Source organism: Monodelphis domestica, chromosome 1 (assembly GCF_027887165.1).
Source record: "Monodelphis domestica isolate mMonDom1 chromosome 1, mMonDom1.pri, whole genome shotgun sequence".
Lineage (NCBI taxonomy): Eukaryota > Metazoa > Chordata > Mammalia > Didelphimorphia > Didelphidae > Monodelphis > Monodelphis domestica.
Window position 1 is genome coordinate 726792603 of NC_077227.1, and position 18622 is coordinate 726811224.

General features: G+C 41.7%; 1 protein-coding gene across 2 annotated transcripts in view; it reads right to left on the reverse strand.

The window, feature by feature from the left end:
- DNAH6 (dynein axonemal heavy chain 6) overlaps positions 1-18622 on the reverse strand; it is a 224010-nt gene that overhangs the window by 196723 nt on the left and 8665 nt on the right. For both annotated transcript variants that reach the window (XM_001380022.5, XM_016428162.2), the window contains exons 3-8: positions 17985-18155; positions 17298-17560; positions 10102-10369; positions 5860-5994; positions 5642-5765; positions 3256-3373 (exon numbers count right to left, since the gene is read on the reverse strand). In XM_001380022.5, the coding sequence (XP_001380059.3) occupies positions 3256-3373; positions 5642-5765; positions 5860-5994; positions 10102-10369; positions 17298-17560; positions 17985-18155 (1079 nt within the window). The remainder of the gene's footprint in view (positions 1-3255; positions 3374-5641; positions 5766-5859; positions 5995-10101; positions 10370-17297; positions 17561-17984; positions 18156-18622) is intronic.

An 18622-nucleotide genomic window follows, 5' to 3' on the forward strand; every position in this document is an offset into this window, starting at 1 on the left:
TTGGACATGACTGCATTGGAATCGTTTTCTATTTTGGTCTCCAAATATGTTTCTATAAAATTAACTATGTCCAGTAATATTGTTTTATTTGATATTGTATTTTCAAGAGCTAATTCCTAATTCAGATAAACCTAAACACAAAGCTTAAAAAAGGCATTTTTGTCCTTGGCAAACATTGTCCTTCTGAACTGAGCTCTTTCTCAGAATCCCGGTAAACATTTAGTCAGATGTGTGTTATAGTAGAAGGAACACTGGATTTCATGCCAAAGGTTCTGGGTTTTAATTCCATCTCTGCTACTCATTCCCTACGTGGTCTTAAAGAAATGAGTTCTCCCTTCCTAGGTGGACTTCAACCAAAGACTGAATGATTATTCCCTCAGTATGATCTTGCTCAAAGAAGATTTTTGTTGTTGAGTCATTTTTCAATCATGTCCGACTCTTTGTGACCCCATTTGTGGTTTTCTTGGCAAAGACACTGGAGTAGTTTGCCATTTCCTTCTCCAGTTCATTTTACAGATGAGGAAACTGAGGCAAACAGTGTTAAATGCCCCCAAGTATAAGACTAGCCGTCTCTTACGTCTGTCAAAATTCTGTGTTTGTGATTATTTGGATTTGTTTCCTCATCTGTAAAATGACAGGGTTGGAAGAAATGATCTCCAACGTCTCTTCCGGCTATAAATTCTGTTTACACATCTTCAAGCAGAATAATATAATTCATTCTTATCACAGTGACAATTCACCGCAATTCTTAAGACTTGAATGATTTTAAGCAGGCATGAAAACGCTCTAGGAATTGAGTGCAACTCAGCTAACGTGACTCACACAGACTTGTTCTTTCAAAGAGATCTGTTCAGATGCAAGCAATCTCTAAATTGAACTCCATAGTAACTAGTATTTCTACAGAGCTTCCTATATGCCAGGCACTGTGCTCAGCGGGTTACAAATATTATTGCATTTGATACTCACAACAACCTCAGGAGGTAGGTGCTATTATTATCCCATTTTACAGCTGAGGAAATTGAAAAACAAAACCATGTTTTATTTATCTTCGCAATCCTCCTTTCTCGCCCCAAACACAGGAATTAAATGCTTAATAACCATCTATGCCACTTTCTTCCTGTGGGTCCTCAGATGGATTCACTTCTCTGGGATTTAGTTTCCTCATCTGTAAAATAAAGGATTTTGGACTAGATAACCTCTGAGGTCCATTCAAGTGTTAGCTTTATGATCATAGCTAGCTATGTTGGTGGAGTGGAATTATCAGCATGGATGGTACAGATGCAATTCCCCTCATCCGTATGAGTTGAGTTGAGGAAGACAGTGTCCAGGAATGGCTTGTCTCAGCCTGATCTAATGGCCAGCTTTATGATAGGAGGGATCCGCATAATCCTCATTTATCATCCTCATCCTCACTCTATTTTATATGGCAATTTAAGGGTTACAAAAGGTTTTTTACATGTGCAATCTCATTTGATTGTCACAATAAATACCTGAGCCTACAGAGAGCAAGGAAGATGTTATTCTGCTGTATAGTATTGGTAATACTATTATCCTGATTTTCAAGACCAGGAAACTGAGGGGGGGATTAATTGACTTGCCTAAGGCCAGATAGCCAGTAAGAGTTCCTGTTCAAATTCAAATTCAGGTTTTCATGACACCAAATCCAGCATTCAATCTACTGTAGACATTTAGCTACCAAATATTTTCCATAAGGTCAGAAGGTCTTTGTTTTGACCTTCACTCTGCCCACGTTATTGTAGGAGGGCAGAGTATTATAGCTATACATCTGTCTTCATCTCTCCATCTATCTCTCCACTTATCTATCATTTATCATGTATCTTTATCCATCTCTCTCTGCCCATCTATCTATCTATCTTTCTTTCTGTCTATCTATCCATCCATCCATCCATCCATCTATCTATCTATCTATCTATCTATCTATCTATCTATCTATCTATCTATCCATCTATCTACCTACCTACTTATTTATCCATCTCATTCTCCATCTCTCCACATATCTCTCTATATGTCTACCTTTCTTTCTATCTGTTTATCTCTCTCTATCTTTCTGTCTATCTTTCTATCTGTCTGTCTGTCTATCTATCTATCTATCTATCTATCTTTCTGTCTCTCTCTCTATCTATCTATCCATCTATCTATCTATCTATCTATCTATCTATCTATCTATCTATCTATCTATCTATCTATCTGTCTGTCTGTCTGTCTATCTATCTGTCTATCTGTCTATCTATCTATCTATATGTCTGTCTATCTTTCTTTCTATCTGTTTATCTATCTATCTATCTATCTATCTATCTATCTATCCATCCATCCATCCATCTATCTATTTACCTACCTACTTATTTATCCATCTCATTCTCCATCTCTCTCCACATCTATCTATGTCTATCTATCTTTCTTTCTATCTGTTTATCTATCTATCTATCTATCTATCTGTCTGTCTATATATCTACCTGTCTGTCTATCCATCTATCCAGCTCTCTATCCATCTTTCTCTCTCCATATCTCTGCCTCTCTGTCTCTATGTCTGGTTCTCTCTGTCTTTCTGTTTCTTTCTTTCTATCTATCTATCTATCTATCTATCTATCTATCTATCTATCTGTCTGTCTGTCTGTCTGTCTGTCTGTCTGTCTATCTATCTATCTATCTATCTATCTATCTATCTATCTATCTATCTATCTATCTACCTGTCTGTCTATCCATCTATCCAGCTCTCTCTCCATATCTCTGCCTCTCTGTCTCTATGTCTGGTTCTCTCTGTCTCTGTCTTTCTGTTTCTATCTAGCTCTCCAGCTCTCTCTACATCTATCTATCTATCTATCTATCTATCTATCTATCTATCTATCTATCTATCTACCTGTCTGTCTATCCATCTATCCAGCTCTCTCTCCATATCTCTGCCTCTCTGTCTCTATGTCTGGTTCTCTCTGTCTCTGTCTTTCTGTTTCTATCTAGCTCTCCAGCTCTCTCTACATCTATCTATCTATCTATCTATCTATCTATCTATCTATCTATCTATCTATCTATCTATCCACCGACCTATCTACCTATCTTATATCCAGTCTCACTCTTAAGCCTAGTGGACTTCTAACAGAATTAAAATTGCTACTAGATGCTGCCTGTTTGTTCTTTTTTACACTTTCTGAAGCTCGATGAGAGAGTAACTCATTTGTTATGAAAAGTACAGAAACTAAACAGTACCATTTGCCCATATGGGGGAAAAGAGCTACCAACCACGTCAGCCGCATGCAATGGTGCCTTTTGCTGGCCTGTTCCGTGTAAGTCATTTTCTCGCCTTCTCCATAGAGTTCGCCTTCAGGTACATTTGGAGAGGCTTCTTTTATTGCCTCAACTAAAGAAAATAATAAAATGTGTTGCTGAATGTTACGTAGTGATTGGAGAAAAAAAAAAGCAAAACCCAAAAGATCCTTCAAATAAAAATCCCATTTTTTCATGATCACTGAAGAAAATGGAAAATTCCAAATAAGTAACCTGAGAGAAATACCCCAAAATACAAAATTCAGCTCCCTCGTTGGCCAATTCATTCCCTGGTCTGGAGGACTGTATGGGGTCCAGGGAGAAAAGGCGAGCTACACAAGGGAGAAAGAAGAATTCTCTTTATCGCTTGTGGCTGCTTTTACCATGTTTTCTGGGAGGTTGGTTGGTTAATACACATTTATCCAGCATTGTGCTAAGCACTGAGGTGAAATAAAAGTTGTCTGTGTCCTGTGTGCTTTGACTCTCTCGTGGAAGCTGAGGATTCATTTACCTCTGTCTGTGGAGAATGAGATAAGAGCTCGATTCCTGAGCTTTTCTGATATTTCCCAGAGGCAGCCCCGAGGAGGGAAGCACAATGAGCTGGTGCCATCCTGGACTCATTCAGTTTAAAAGAGAGCTTGGGGTATGTGTGTGGAGGGGGAAACTGAGTCATGATCAAATCAATAGACTGAATAAACTGAAACACCCCCCTCTCTCCTGAGGCCAGTCCCCAATATGTATCATCCTTTCCAGGAGGATCTAAGTTCCTTTGGGTCAAGAATTGCCTCCCCTTCTGTACTGGTGCCTCAGTACACAGAGTATACATTTAATATATTCTTCTATTAATTCATGGATCCCATAGTCAGGGTGTAGTGGACAGAGTACTGGGCCTGGAGTCAGGAAGACCTGAGTTCAAATGCAGTTTTAGACACTAAAAAAAAAAAAATCCTTACTGTGTGACCCTGAGCAAGTCACTTAACCTTTTTTGCCTTAATTTCCTCAACTGTCAAATGAGCTTGAGAAGGAAATGGCAAACTTACTCTGGTATCCTTGCCAAGAAAACCCCAAATCGTGTCCAGAAGAGTTAGACAGGGCTGAAATGACTGAAAGAACAATAACTCCCCTTCCTCCATAGTCTAACCTCTCATTTTATAGATAGGGGGATTTCCTGTTCCCTGTGTAGTATCTCCTATTGCCCTAGTTATTTATGTCTTGCTTGCAGTCTTTTGCTTTCCTTTGGCTTGGTCCAGTGCCTAGCCCATGATATAGGAGGAGGAGAAGGGAAAGAAACATTTATGTAGCGCCTACTATGTGCCAGGCACTGTGCAGAGGGCTCCACCAATATTATCTCACTTGAGTCTCACACTAGCTCTGGGAGGTATGTGCTTTTTATTGGCCCCATTTTATAATTGAGGAAATTGAGGCAAACAGATAGAGGTTAAGTGACTTGCCCAGGGTCACACAGCTAGAAAGAGTCTGGGGCCATATTTAAATCCAGTTTTTCTTGACTCAATTCCCAGTACCCTTTTCCCTGCACCCCTTAGTTGCCTCAAGGCCACTTGCTCCCCAAATCACTCTCTAAAATAGGTCCTTGTCTGTTGATTGGGTTTGCCTTCAAGTGACTTGCCCAAGTGACTAGAACCGAGGACTCCTGACTTTCAGATCCATTCTCTTTCAATTCTATCTCAGGCTTATCATTCTCTTCTTTTAGTGCCTAATTAATGCTGAAACCGCATTAATAACATTATTAGCACAACATTACACATTAGCACACCACTTGGGTATGATTTTCGTGCCTTTACGGGATCGTATAATATAGCATCGTAAAAGTTTGAAATGATTACTCCCCATTTCTTCTTACAAGTGAAACCTCTATAAGCAAAGATTTACCCATTCAGAAAACAAAGCCCTGGGAATTAGGCACACGTATTAACTAAAATGAATGGCAAGTGGATAATTTTCTTGAGATCAGAGATTATTTATCCCCCCAAAATGCATGGAGAAAATTATTCCTGCTCCTTAGAAATACGATCTTATACATCATTTCATTTTCTTGGAAAAAGACAAAGGCTAAATGAATAAATATCATCCTCTCCTCCCCCTAATATACTAAAAAAAAGTTTACTACATCACATAAGCATTTGGGAGAACTGAAAAAAATGCTAGTTTAAAAAATTATTTTAGGTTAATGATATCAATGTAATTAATTTGTTACTTAATTTAATAAAGTAATCATTGGCTAATTTAATAATTGTTTAAATTTCAAGAAATAACAGATAAAATGACTGCATGGAACCCAAACCCAACCAATACTTTCAATATGCCAAAACTCTCCTATATGAGGCTTCTTCCAATTTTGTACCTTTCAGGGCCGTGTCAAATAAGCAGTCGTCAGGAGTGAATCCAGAGGCCTGCAAAGCGATTCGGCAAGCATTCCTAACTACGTCTTTCACCACATTCCGGAAACCGTCAAGGCGATCTGTCGCCTAAAGTTTGATTGAAAATAAAATCAGACATTAGCAATAAAAGAACAATAATATTAAAAAAAAAACACTGGAATCTGTGAGCAAAGCAACTTACCTCCCCTAATTGTTGGAGCTGAGCAGCCCTAAATTCTAACAAGGTACTTATACGTCCTTTTTCGATGCAGCAAAGTACCATAAAACTGAGCTCATAACACATTTGTTTCACCCTAAGAACAGCAGGTCGCAAATCCTGAACAAAAAGAAAATCAGTGTTATCAGACTGAAGCGATTTTACCAACGTTTCTCTCCCATAAAACTTGTTACTCTGAAGAATACAAATAACATATCAAGAGCTTTCAGCATCATTTGAGGCAAGAGTTTGGGGCAGAAATTGACAAAGCATCCTGTATTACAAGAAGCAACCTGACTTGTGTTTGTTCTCATGATACATTTTCAGGATGATCAGTCATATTTTTCATTAAATTTAATTAACTTAGGGGGAAACTGGGTCTATCTCGCCCAACCTGGAAGTGCAGCCACTGTTCATGGGCTTGGTCAATATCCTGCTGATTGCCCTGGAAGCTTTGACCCTGCTCAGTTTTGGACCCGGGACAGTTTACCCCTCCCTCTGAAGTGTAGGGATCCCTTATTCCTGGGAGGGTTACTTCATTGGTACAGAAACACTATTGGCTTAGCTCAATGATAGCTCAGAACTCCAGAGATGAAGCGATTCGCCAGTGTCCACAGACCAAATATCGGGATGATGGCCATGCACCAAGACGCCCAGCTTGGTTTTTTATTCTAGAAGTTAGCAATCTGTAGCCCCCGATGATCATTTGTGCCACTAGAACCAGTGCATCTCTCACTGGCTTTCCAAGTATACTCATTGAGGCTGTCTATTGGTCACACGGCATCTTCCTAATCTACTTTGCAGAAGGGATCTTTAGGCTCTCAATAGGATGGGTTCTGCCACAGGAGGGAAATAAATGAGCTCACTTCAGTATCTCTCCCCAGGAAAAGTCAGTTCTGGGAATATGGTGTGATATTGGGGCGGACTAGAGTTGGCCCCAGGGTCATTTCTGATCTTGGATACTTCCTAGCTGTGTGACCTTAGGCAAGTCACTTAACCTTGTTTGCCTGGTCTTTGCCCTTTTGTCCTAGAGTTGTTACTAGGACAGAAAGTAAGGATTTTTTTTTAAAGGATATGATACTAATAAAATTTCTCATGATTTGAACTGCCTTTCTTTCCATTCTAATCTCTGTTAGCATTCAGCCACCAAAGTAATTGCCCTAAAGCCAAAGTCTGAGCACAAAAACTCCAATGGTATCCTGCCATCTCCAGCATCAAACACAAAAGTGCTCCATTTGGCATCCCAAACCCTTCATAGCCCATCGCCCTCCAACCTTGCCACTCTTCTCGTACCTTACTTCCCCACATATATTCTTTGATCTGGAGACACTGGGCTCCTGGCTGCTTCATCTCTCAGCTCTGGGCATTTTCTCGGGCTGTCTCCTACTTCCTGAATGCTCTCTCCTCATCTCAGCCCATTGGATTCCCTTCAGGCTCAAGGAAAATCCAATCTTGTAGAGGAAGCCTTTTCTAATCCCTTCTCAATGGAGTGCCTTCCCTCTAATTATTTCCTATTTATCCCAGATGGTTTGTGTGAATAGATTCATTTGTTGTCTTCCAATAGGTTGGAATCTTAATGGAATAAATGGAATTAAGTGGAATCTTAATAAATTTTTATTTACCGACAGGACAAGGGCTGGACTTGTCATTTCATCATTGAAATTGAAGACTTTCTGGTGAGGGTCATTCCCCTTCTCTATTCTGCTTGGCACCTCTTAGAGATTTGCTAAAAGGCTGAAGGGGCTATGTGAACTAGAAAAGGTTGGGAGCATTGGCAGGACTACTTGATGAAGCCCAGGTCTTCCTTCTAGCTACTACACAATACTGCCTTTCTCATGGGACTTCAAACAAGTCTTTGCATAGAGGAGCAATTCCATTGTGAAATGGTAAGGAATGAGAAGCTCTGGGTTCAAATACTGTTTAGGCAGGTTGCTTAACTGCTCCAGAGTTTTAGTGAGAATAATACTTATATGATATACCTGTCTACCAGGCTGTTATGAGAAAAATACTTTGCAAAACTTAAAGCCAAATAGAGCATGAATTATTGCTATTAATGGCGACGTTACTTATAATGGCTGATAGCCACTCCTGGCCTCCAAAGAAAAGAGCCAATAGAGTTAATAATTTAAAGGTTATCAATCTCTGTTTTAAGCCACAAGGGTTATCTTCTCTTTATCCCTGTACTCTGAGCTGCCCTGGTTAAATTGTGAAAATTAAATGAGGAAGGGCATCTAGGTAGCACAGTAGATAGAGCACCAGGCTCTGGGTCCTGGAGTCAGGTCCTGGGTTCAAATGTGGCCTCAGATACTTTCTAACTGTGTGACCCTGAGTAAGTCACTTAACTCTGATTGCCTGGCCCTTGCCACTCTCCTTAGCATTGATACTACGATGGAGAGTAAGGTGTGTTTTTTTTTTTAAACTATATTAGGAGTTCCACTTTTCTAAATGAAAAGTTGTATATAACACATCAGAAAAATAATGAATTTCCTTAACAGGTAAACTGATGAATCACTCACTGTTCATATCTTATGCATCTATAATGTGCCAGACATCATGCAAGGTCCTGGGTATATAAATACAATGAATGAAAGACAGTCAGTCAACAAATATTTATTAAGTGCCTACTATAAGCCAGGCACTCTGAGAAATTTGGGAGATACAATAAAAGACAGACTCTTACTTTGAGAGGCTCACAATCTAATAGAGGATATAAAATGCAAATAACTATGCCAAAACCATCTAGATACTGGATAGATAGGAAATAATCCCTAGAGGAAGGCACTAGAATTAAGAAGGATTGGGAACAGATTCTTGTAGAACAGAGCCTGCAGGCTGTACTCTGGTCAACAACACACCTGAGTGGGCTAAACCATAATAAAAAGGAATTGGGAAATATTTAACAAAATAAATAAAAATCCAACAGATCATAGGAACATGAGTGGTTTTCTAAGTCAATATATCCCAGCAAGGATCTTTGTGTACAACTTTCAGAGTTCCTTTTTCTATTTGAGTTTGGTACCACTGCTGTGGAAGGTGGCATTGTGGCTGGTGTTTGGTGCCACTGCTGTGGAAGATGAGATTGTGGTTGGTATTGGGTACCACTGCTGTGGAAGGTGGGATTATGGCTGATGTGTGGTACCAGTGGGATTGTGGTTGGTGTTTGGTGTCACTGCTGTGGAAGATGGGATTGTGGCTGGTGTTTGGTACCACTGCTATGGAAGGTGGGATTGTGGCTGGTGTTGGGTACCACTGCTATGGAAGGTGGGATTGTGGCTGATGTGTGGTACCAGTGGGATTGTGGCTGGTGTTTGGTGCCACTGCTGTGGAAGGTGGGATTATGGCTGATGTGTGGTACCAGTGGGATTGTGGCTGGTGTTTGGTGCCACTGCTGTGGAAGATGAGATTGTGGTTGGTATTGGGTACCACTGCTATGGAAGGTGGGATTATGGCTGATGTGTGGTACCAGTGGGATTGTGGTTGGTGTTTGGTGCCACTGCTGTGGAAGATGGGATTGTGGCTGGTGTTTGGTACCACTGCTATGGAAGGTGGGATTGTGGCTGGTGTTGGGTACCACTGCTATGGAAGGTGGGATTGTGGCTGGTGTTGGGTACCACTGCTATGGAAGGTGGGATTGTGGCTGGAGTTGGGTACCACTGCTATGGAAGGTGGGATTGTGGCTGGTGTTGGGTACCAGTAGGATTGTGATTGGTGTTTGGTGCCACTGCTGTGGAAGATGGCATTGTGGCTGGTTTTTAGTACCTCTACTATGGAAGATGGAATTCTAGTTGGGACCAGCTAAGGAAGCCAGGAGGTAGAGAGGAGGAGAGAACATTCCATGCATGGGGCATAGCCAGAGAAAATGCCTGGAGTGAGGAGTAGGGCTGCATTGTTCAAGAGAGAATGAAGATGGCAATGTTAATGGATCAAAGGGTATGTGCAGGAGAGGGAGGTGTTTTAAGGTGGAAGAAGCCTGGAAAGGTGAAAGGGGAAGCTCATGAAGCTGTCAGAATGCCATTCGGAGAATTTTACATTTGATCCTGGAGATGACAGGGAGTCATTGGAGTTGACAGAATAAGAGAATGGCAGGTGCTTACATTCTAAACAGTGTGTGTGTATATATATAATGGATGAAATCACCTTCCCTGAGGACCAGTAACCATTATCATTCCCTTACATTTTTAGCAGATGGGAAATTCTTGAGAAATGATGGAATGAATATATACGTACATCATTAACAATGAACAGATTATCTAGCAGAGATTTTCGGCATTCGTTAATTTTCTTGGAGCGGACGTTCTTTCTCCACACGGTAAATGCTTTCCATTTTCGAAATCGTGAAAATATGGGAACCCTTCTGAGTTCTCTGTGATACAGATATTCTTGTTCCCATCGAGGAAGTTCAATAAATTCAACTTCCCCATCACAAGTGTGAGTTACCGCTCTTTTGCTAATCGTATAGTAATCATTTTTATTGACATGTTCATAACTCACGACTCTAGGAAGAAAGGAAATGGTGGCAAATGAACACAGTCAGACAAATTCAGATGGCATTTCATCAATTATAATATTCCTTTGTCAATAGAGAACAGAACATATTGGAGTGTGGGAAAACCTTGAAGACAGAAGAGATTCAGGAACTCCCAACACATTATGATATGTTTTTTTGTAGTTTTTGAGTTATTGTGTCTTACCCTTTGTGGCTCCATTTGGGATTTTCTTAGCAAAGATCCTGTGGTGGTTTGCCATTTTCTTCTCCAGGAGAGGCACTGGAGTGGTTTGCCATTTCCCCGTCCAGCTCATCTTACGGATGAGGAAGTGAAGCAAATAAGTTCAAGTGACTTGACCAGGGTCACATAACTAGTGAGCATATGATGCCAGATATGAACTCAAGAGAGGAGTCTTTCTAACTTTAGACCCTATTCACTGTACCACTTAGTTGCCCTATAGTAAGAAATCTATTACCCTAAAAAAGAACTACATATCCCAAGAGCCCACTGACTTCCTGTCATTACGTACTTCCTGTAGACAGAGGATAAAGTCAGTGGGCGTTGAGGCCCTGCCTCTTCTTTCTGCATGTAGCCAGCAGTGATGGTGGTGAGTGGGGATTTTGAAAATGGCTAACCAGCCATCGGCATGTGGTTTTTATTTTGAATCCTCTCTATTCATTGATTTCTAATGATCATTTAATAAAGCTCCTAAAATGTAATCTTTTCATTATTGAGATTTAATTTTAATTTTTACATGCCATGGATACCTAATTGCTATAGGGTCCTAGTTTTCTTTTCTGTAAAATTAGGGATTTGGACTCTGTGATCACTAAAATCTCTTCCAGCACTAAATGGATGATTCTATGAGGTCACAATCTCTCTCAGCCTAAACTTTCCTATTTGTGAAATGGGAATAATACCATCCACTTCCCGGGGTAGCTGTGGGGATCCAATGAGATATTTGTAGACCTCTTCATAAACTTAAAAGCATTCTTATCCAAGTTTGCTAATATTTTTATGCAATATATTTTGTTACTAGAATGCCAGAAATTTTAAAGTAAAACGCATGAGGTTAGTCCTTCTCTAGTCTTAAGCTATAAAAATCTTTTCCAACCCTGAAGCAAATCACACAGGGTCACACAGCTGTCTAGATCTTAGACCCAATGCTCTATCTGCTGAGCCATCCGGCTGCCCATATCAGTAGCTCATATATTATTGCTGTCTGTCCTTAGTTTTTGATGAGGATGTGATGTCTTGACTTGCAAATGAATTACATTGAAGTGAGACAAAGTCGCCCAGCATCATCAGCCTCTCACTCTCTCTTCTAGAGTCATCAAAGTCCAGTGTCAAGGCAAAAGTCAGGATGGCTAGTGATGGCCCAGGATCCACTGGATGACCTGAGCATTGTTGATGTCTCAGCAAGCTCTAAGGGCTCCAGAGTGCCTGCTTCCCCCACTTCCACAGCCATTGGAACAAATTGTGCTCGTCCACACATTCCACCAAGGGGAATCTTCACATGCTTGGGTAGACACTCCCCTAATTCATTGAAGGGTCTGAGACCTGGGTTAGCCCACTGGCCAAGAAGGTTTTACCAGAATGTGGCCTCACCTCATATTCCCACTTCTTGGAGCCACTCACTTGTTGAGTGCCAGGTAGACACCAAAGATGAATGAGCAGCCCTGAAAAGGGTCCAGCAAGCCCTTACACCAGATGGCTCGTCCTCCCGGAATGCTCCATCCACCTAAGCCCAACTCTATCATCGGGAGCTGTCAAAGGGTGACACCATGCTGCAAGAAAGCCCATTCCAATCAGGCAAGAATGGACCCCAAGCAGCTGCGTGTGATGCCTCAGAGGTTTTCCAATAGTTTTGAGCTTGGTTTTACAGGCTATTCTAAATCCTGGTGTGTTGATTCAGGACACCTTATTAAAAGGCAGTTCTTCAGCATCTTCAGCATCTGTTCATGAAATTGGAAAATGCCCATTTAAGCAGGAGAGGCTAGGATTTCTGGGGCAAGTGATCGGCTGAAAAGGAGGGCAGTGGGCCCCTGAAGGTTGGTCGTAGTCTTCACTTGACCGGTGACAGACAACAAGGGGTCTTTCGGGTCTGCTACCATGTCTTCCTTTGTATTACTCTATCCCTGATAGATTTAGTCAAACACCAAATGACTTCTGTTTGGCCCCTTTTTGAAAGCTGTGAATCATGGAGGCAGCTGAGTCAAACATGTGTAAAAAATAGACTCGAATACAGGACTACAATCCCCATGAGCCTTTGCTCCACTTCCCCAGAATGCCTTGTAATCTCACCTGGGCCGAGATCGAGAAGGTATTTAAGTTGATTCAAAGGCTTTTGAGGGGCTCTTGGCTCTCTTTGGACTTCCGTTTGGAGCAGGCTCGTCTCTTGCGTGATGTGAGGTTATTTTGTCTAGGCCTCTGGCCTAGGCACATGTTTCTTCCTTTAATAAACCTCTAAAAAATATAATACTCTTTGCAGAGAGAAACTAATTTCTACCTGCCTCAGTCTCCCCATCTCCCCTAAAATTTAACTGTTACACATGGCAGTTGGAGCTGTCCACCAAGATGGCAGACACCTCCACTGGCAAACATTGTGGAATATTTGTCAAGAAATCTTTCAACTGCAGAAAGAAATCAGCCAGTGTTGAAGACACCCAACTTTCCTCTGGGAAAAAAGAGAAGAATGTGCCACCACATCCCACAATCGATGAACAGGGAAGATAGCGTCCACTCTCGCCAGCAGGGCCTTTGCTGTCCACTTTCTGTGGCTTTGCATCCACATCTTTTGCTTGCAATGGCTCCTCTGGCATCTCTTTCTTGTTTCCCAATGCCCCTTTGATCTCGAGATCATGGCTGAGACAGATCCTGGACCTTGCTTGGGCTGATGGGTAATCCCACCCTGGCCAGCGAAGCAAGTCCCTAAATCTCTCAAGGCTCCTGAGTCTTCAGGCCCAGTGGGCAGAGCTCTATGAGGGCTATTCATCTATTCATATTTACTTATCTGTGTAAGTGTTGTTAGCCCAAAGAAGAAGGATGTAAACTCCTTCAGGGCATGCATTACTTCCCTTTTATCTATGAATCCCCAGCCTGGCTCAGTGAGAGGCACCCCATAAATAGTTTTGAATTTAATTGAACCGTTATATCATCAAGTCTTTTTTTTCTTCTTCTATAAGATCGATTCTGAGCAAAGGATTCTGGGGGAAACCAAGATCTCCTGACTCTAGGCCTGGCTCTCCATCCATGGAGCCACTCAGCTTTTTAGAGGCCAGTACAAGCCTTCTTCTGAGACGATTGCCTCGACTTAGCATCCAATAGGCCCTAAAATCAACTCTAGGTCTTCATATCCAAGCGGTATCAACTATGCCATGAAGGGCACTTAGCCAAGGATAATGGCCACAAGGAATAGGACAGTGTGGGAATTAACTGCAGAGAGCTCCGTCCACTTGGTCACTTAGCTGCCCCAACGGAGGGCAAGTCACTAAAATGTCCTGAACTGAAACGTACTGGTATTTAAAGTGCAGATCTTAACACTGGTGCTACCTATCTGATTTGTGTAAGGAAAATGCTTGATAAGCCTTCGAGCACTGCATGGAGAGAAGCATAAACATGATTCCCCCCCAAGTTCTGCTGAGAAGCACTTACGGACTGCCTCCTGTGCTTCCTTCCCCTGGGAAGAGAATGTGGTGCCTTATCCTTAGTCCCAGGCAGAGTCGGGTCAGTTATTAAGTTCAGTTATTCTGTCTTAGCCAGGAATATCTCTCGTGGATCATCACTTGGTGGCCGTCTCCACCCCATGCCGCCCCCCTCCGAGTCGTCGTCTCCATCATTTCCCTAGCAGACCCATCCCTGGGACCACTGTGGCCTCATTTGGCCCAGATCCAGAATTCTAATTCCCTTCCTGGCCTTTGCTGAAGGGTCCTGCAGGGAGCCTTTGTGCCACCTTTAAATCTCCCCTGCTGGCCTTAAACTAGACTTCCTGGTTACCGAGAGGAAGAAACGGTTCTTGATTGCTTGTATTTGTATCCTCGTCGCTTATCGTGTTATCTGGCACATAGCTAGTATTGATACATCTCTTGGAGGCTCAATGAAGAGAGAGCGAGGTTTGGAGTCAGGGAGACCCAGTTCAATTCCAGCCTTAGACACTAGCTGTGTGACCCTGGGCAAGTCACTTAACTTCTGCTTGTCTAAGCTGCTGGAGAAGGAAATGGCAAACCACTCCAATATCTTTGCCAAGAAAACCCCATATGGGGTTCTGAAGAGTCAGACACAACTGAACAGTACCACACATCTTATATCATGTTAAGGTTTGAAGAGTATTATTGATTATTCTAAATTATTATTTTATTTGATCTTTAGAACAGTCCTCTGAGGTAGGTTAACCCCAGTTGGCAGATGAGGAAATCGAGGAAAACGGGGTTAAATGACTCACCCAAAGTCGCATGGCCGGTACGTGCATGCAGAATCTAGCCTTACATACTGTACTGTCTGTGCCTAGAAAGGACTTCATAAATGCTCTGTCTGGACAGCATAATGAACAATGAAATGAACAGAGTCAAGAAAACATCACACACAGCTACAGAACAAGCACGGCAAGGATAAAGCGGGACTGTCGCCTCCAGAGAGGAAACCGAAAGGTGAAAACATGAAAGACAATTTGGGGGGCACGTTGGACTCCTGGATGAGGCCTTCTGTGCGGGGGGAGGTGGGGAAGGCGAGGACATTTGTGGATGGGATTTATCATGTAGGTCTGAAGAAGAATAAGCTAAACAGAGAAGAGATTTGTCATTTCTTTTACGTGAGATGTTTTTCTTTGTGTGTGAAAATGCTTATTTTATTTGGTTTTGTAAACTTTGGAATAAACTCTTTTTAATTAAAATGCTCTAGTTAGCTATAAATTGAGTGAGTGTTGTTCTAGGCCGACTATTGTGGGAGGTGGTTGAGGCATAAACAAGGAAGACAGTCCATGTCCTCCAGGAACTCCCCATCTAATGAGAAAGACAATATAGATAGGAAGACGCGTCCAAGATTTATATGGAGGCAGAAGAAGGGAACCTTGGAGGAGAAGGGGAGGAGGGGGATGAGGAAAGGCTTCTGGAAGAAAGCGTGAGCAGAAACCTGAAGGAAACCAGAAAAGAGGCAGAAGTAAAGGTGTGAGGGAGATGCCGGGTGTCAGGGGAAAACCCACAGCAGAGAGAGCAGGAAGCTCGGGGTTCAAATGGGGGAGTCGGCATGAGTCAAGTCATCGAGCCATTGAAAACAGTCAGCAGTGGGAGTTCAGCATGAAAGCTTGGGATAACGTGAGTCAGAATAGATGCATAGGAGATGAGTTTAGTTAGGACCCGTTACCCATTGGCCCTGAGCATTCTAGGATCAGAAAGCTAAGACAAGCTTGACAAGAGTTTTCAGCCACTGCCAGCAGCATTCTCTACTCCTGCCCTCCTCTTTGAAGCTGACTTTTATTGGGTAAACTCTGCTCCCCTCTTGCCCCAGGACTTATGTGGCTAGCTTCCCTTAGGCTGGGCGAATGACAATCTATAAGTGCTCTGACAGTCTGCTAAATCTTTTCTCTTGTTTTTTTTCTTGAAGCAACTGCAACTGAAGGTATTTCTTTTTCTGGACCAATTATCTGTGATAAAAGCCATAGGGTTCCTGTTGCTTTATAAATGGGATCAGTTAAGGTCCATTTGCACCACCCTACCCTACCTTTCCAACACCTCTGGATATAAAGGCTCGCTCCTTCCTTCCTTCCCTCCTTCCTTCCTTCCTTCCTTCCTTCCTTCCTTCCTTCCTTCCTTCCTTCCTTCTTTCTCTTTCTTCCTTTCTTCCTTTCTTTCTTTCTTTCTTTCTTTCTTTCTTTCTTTCTTTCTTTCTTTCTTTCTTTCTTTCTTTCTTTCTTTCTTTCTTTCTTTCTTTCTTTCTTTCTTTCTTTCTTTCTTTCTTTCTTTCTTTCTTTCTTTCTTTCTTTCTTTCTTTCTTTCTTTCTTTCTTTCTTTTCTTTCTTCTTCTTTCTACTTCTTCCTTCTTCTTCAATCTTTCTACTTCTTCTGCTTCTCCTCCTCCTCCTCCCTCCTCCTCCTCCTCCTCCTCCTTCTTCTTCTTCTTCTTCTTCTTCTCTTCTTCTTCTTCTTCTTCTTCTTCTTCTTCTTCTTCTTCTTCTTCTTCTTCTTCTTCTTCTTCTTCTTCTTCTTCTTCTTCTTCTTCTTCTTCTTCTTCTTCTTCTTCTTCTTCTTCCTTACTTCTTCTTCCTGCTTCTGCTGCTCCTTCTCCTTCTTCTTCTCCTCCTCCTTCACCTCCCACCTTAGAGTCAATACTATGTATTGATTTCAAAGCAGAACAGTAGTAAGGGCTAGACAATGGGGGTTGAGTGACTCACTCGGTCACCCAGCTAGGAAGTATCTGGGGGCATATTAGAACTCAGGACCTCCTATATCTAGTCCTGGCTCTCAATTCACTGAGTCACCCAGCTGTCCCTTTCATTGTTCTTTTTATATTTATGCTCTCTGTGTGTTTCCTCCATTAACATATAGGGGTAGAGGTCATTGAGGTCATATTTATGATAAATTTGGGGGACACCAATGAAATTACAAATCCAATCCTTAATCGTATGCACGTTCCCACAATTCTAGATTCAGAAGGGAAAAAGAAGCCCTGTGCACAGCATAGAACTAACTGTTTGACATAACCAAGTATACTAAGAAAGACTATTTCAATAACCAATAGTGAATTATTTGTCATTTTACAATAATAAATAATTAACAGAAAAATAACTTGGGAAAAGTCAGTAATATAATAGCTAGTAGAATTATTGGGCGATCAACAAACATGAGCATTCATTTGTGACAGTTATCGCAAAGTCTTGAAAATCACAACCAACTGGGAATTGGCCGTTATCTCTGAGATTTGCTTTCCTGCCTAATAACTCACCTCAAATTAAAGGGATCATATTCAATGGATGACGTTGGTACTGCCGGAACCAAATACAGGAATCCAAGATGTTTATTCTCATATATGATTTTGATAATTTGCAAAGGATCTCTAATGTTGGCTTTAATGACATCTTCTCGGTCTTGGAATATGAGCGAAGGGTAAGTTGCTGAAACTTGCTTTTGAAACATTGTTCTCCCGCTACTGACCCGCACTTGTTTAGGAGGGGTGGGGGAGAATCTTTCTGTAGACAACATTCGGATCTAAACCAAGGCATATGTAAGAATGTCAGCTTTAATATAATGCAAGTTCATCATTCTTTTAAAAGCCACAGTAAGTAACCCTCTCTTGCTCAAGTTTACATTTATCTTTTTTGGATGTGATCTTTGATAGAAAATACTCCTATTGAGGGACAGCTGGGTAGCTCAGTGGATTAGAGATGGGAGGTCCTGGGTTCAAATTTGGCCTCAGACACTTCCCAGCTGTGTGACCCTGGGCAAGTCACTTGACCCCCATTGACTAGCCCTTACCATTCTTCCACCTTGAAACCAATATACAGTATTGATTCCAAGATGGAAGGTAAGGATTTTATTTAAAAAGAAGAAGAAGAAAATATTTCTATTTTTGTGAGTAAAACCCTATTTATCCCAAAAGGAGGCCAAAGTTAATTAAATGTGAATAGAGTACCTGTTTTTTTTTCTGTTCTCCTGAAACATCAGAAGCAAGTGATTCAATGGATGGTATTTTCTGCAAAGATTCTGGTTTCGGTTGGAGCAATCCAGAACGAAGTAATTTTAATCGATTCTGTGCATATATGTAGTCTGGCTGCATGTGATCCTGGTAGACTTTTAGCACAGGCTTTGAAGAGAAAAAAAGTTTTACATTTGTTACCTGTTACTTACGGCTATTCTCTCTTGCCCGATTTTCTGGAAACTCCCGTCTGATTTTAGGGTCCTGACCTCTGGCAGGGAGGCCACAGCTTTCCTGGTCTATTTTCTGGCTCCTCCAGTCAGCCCATCCCCAGAATGTCCTCACCTGCCCTGTTCTTCCTACCCTTGATCTCATTTGTGCTTGCGATGACCTACACCAGCAGAAACGCACCACAGCTTTGGTCCCTATTTCTATGGGTTGTTTCTAGGAAATGCCCTCCTCACAGCCCCAAGGGAGGGCAAATACATATTCTTTTCCTCTGTTTACAGAGACACAGTCCTCTGTGTTTACAGGATACAGAGGCTCAGGAAGCTTGTCATAGTATATTGTCCCTAGTCATAAACCAATAAGTTCAAGAAACAGGACTTGAATCCAGAGCCTACTGGCTCAGCATC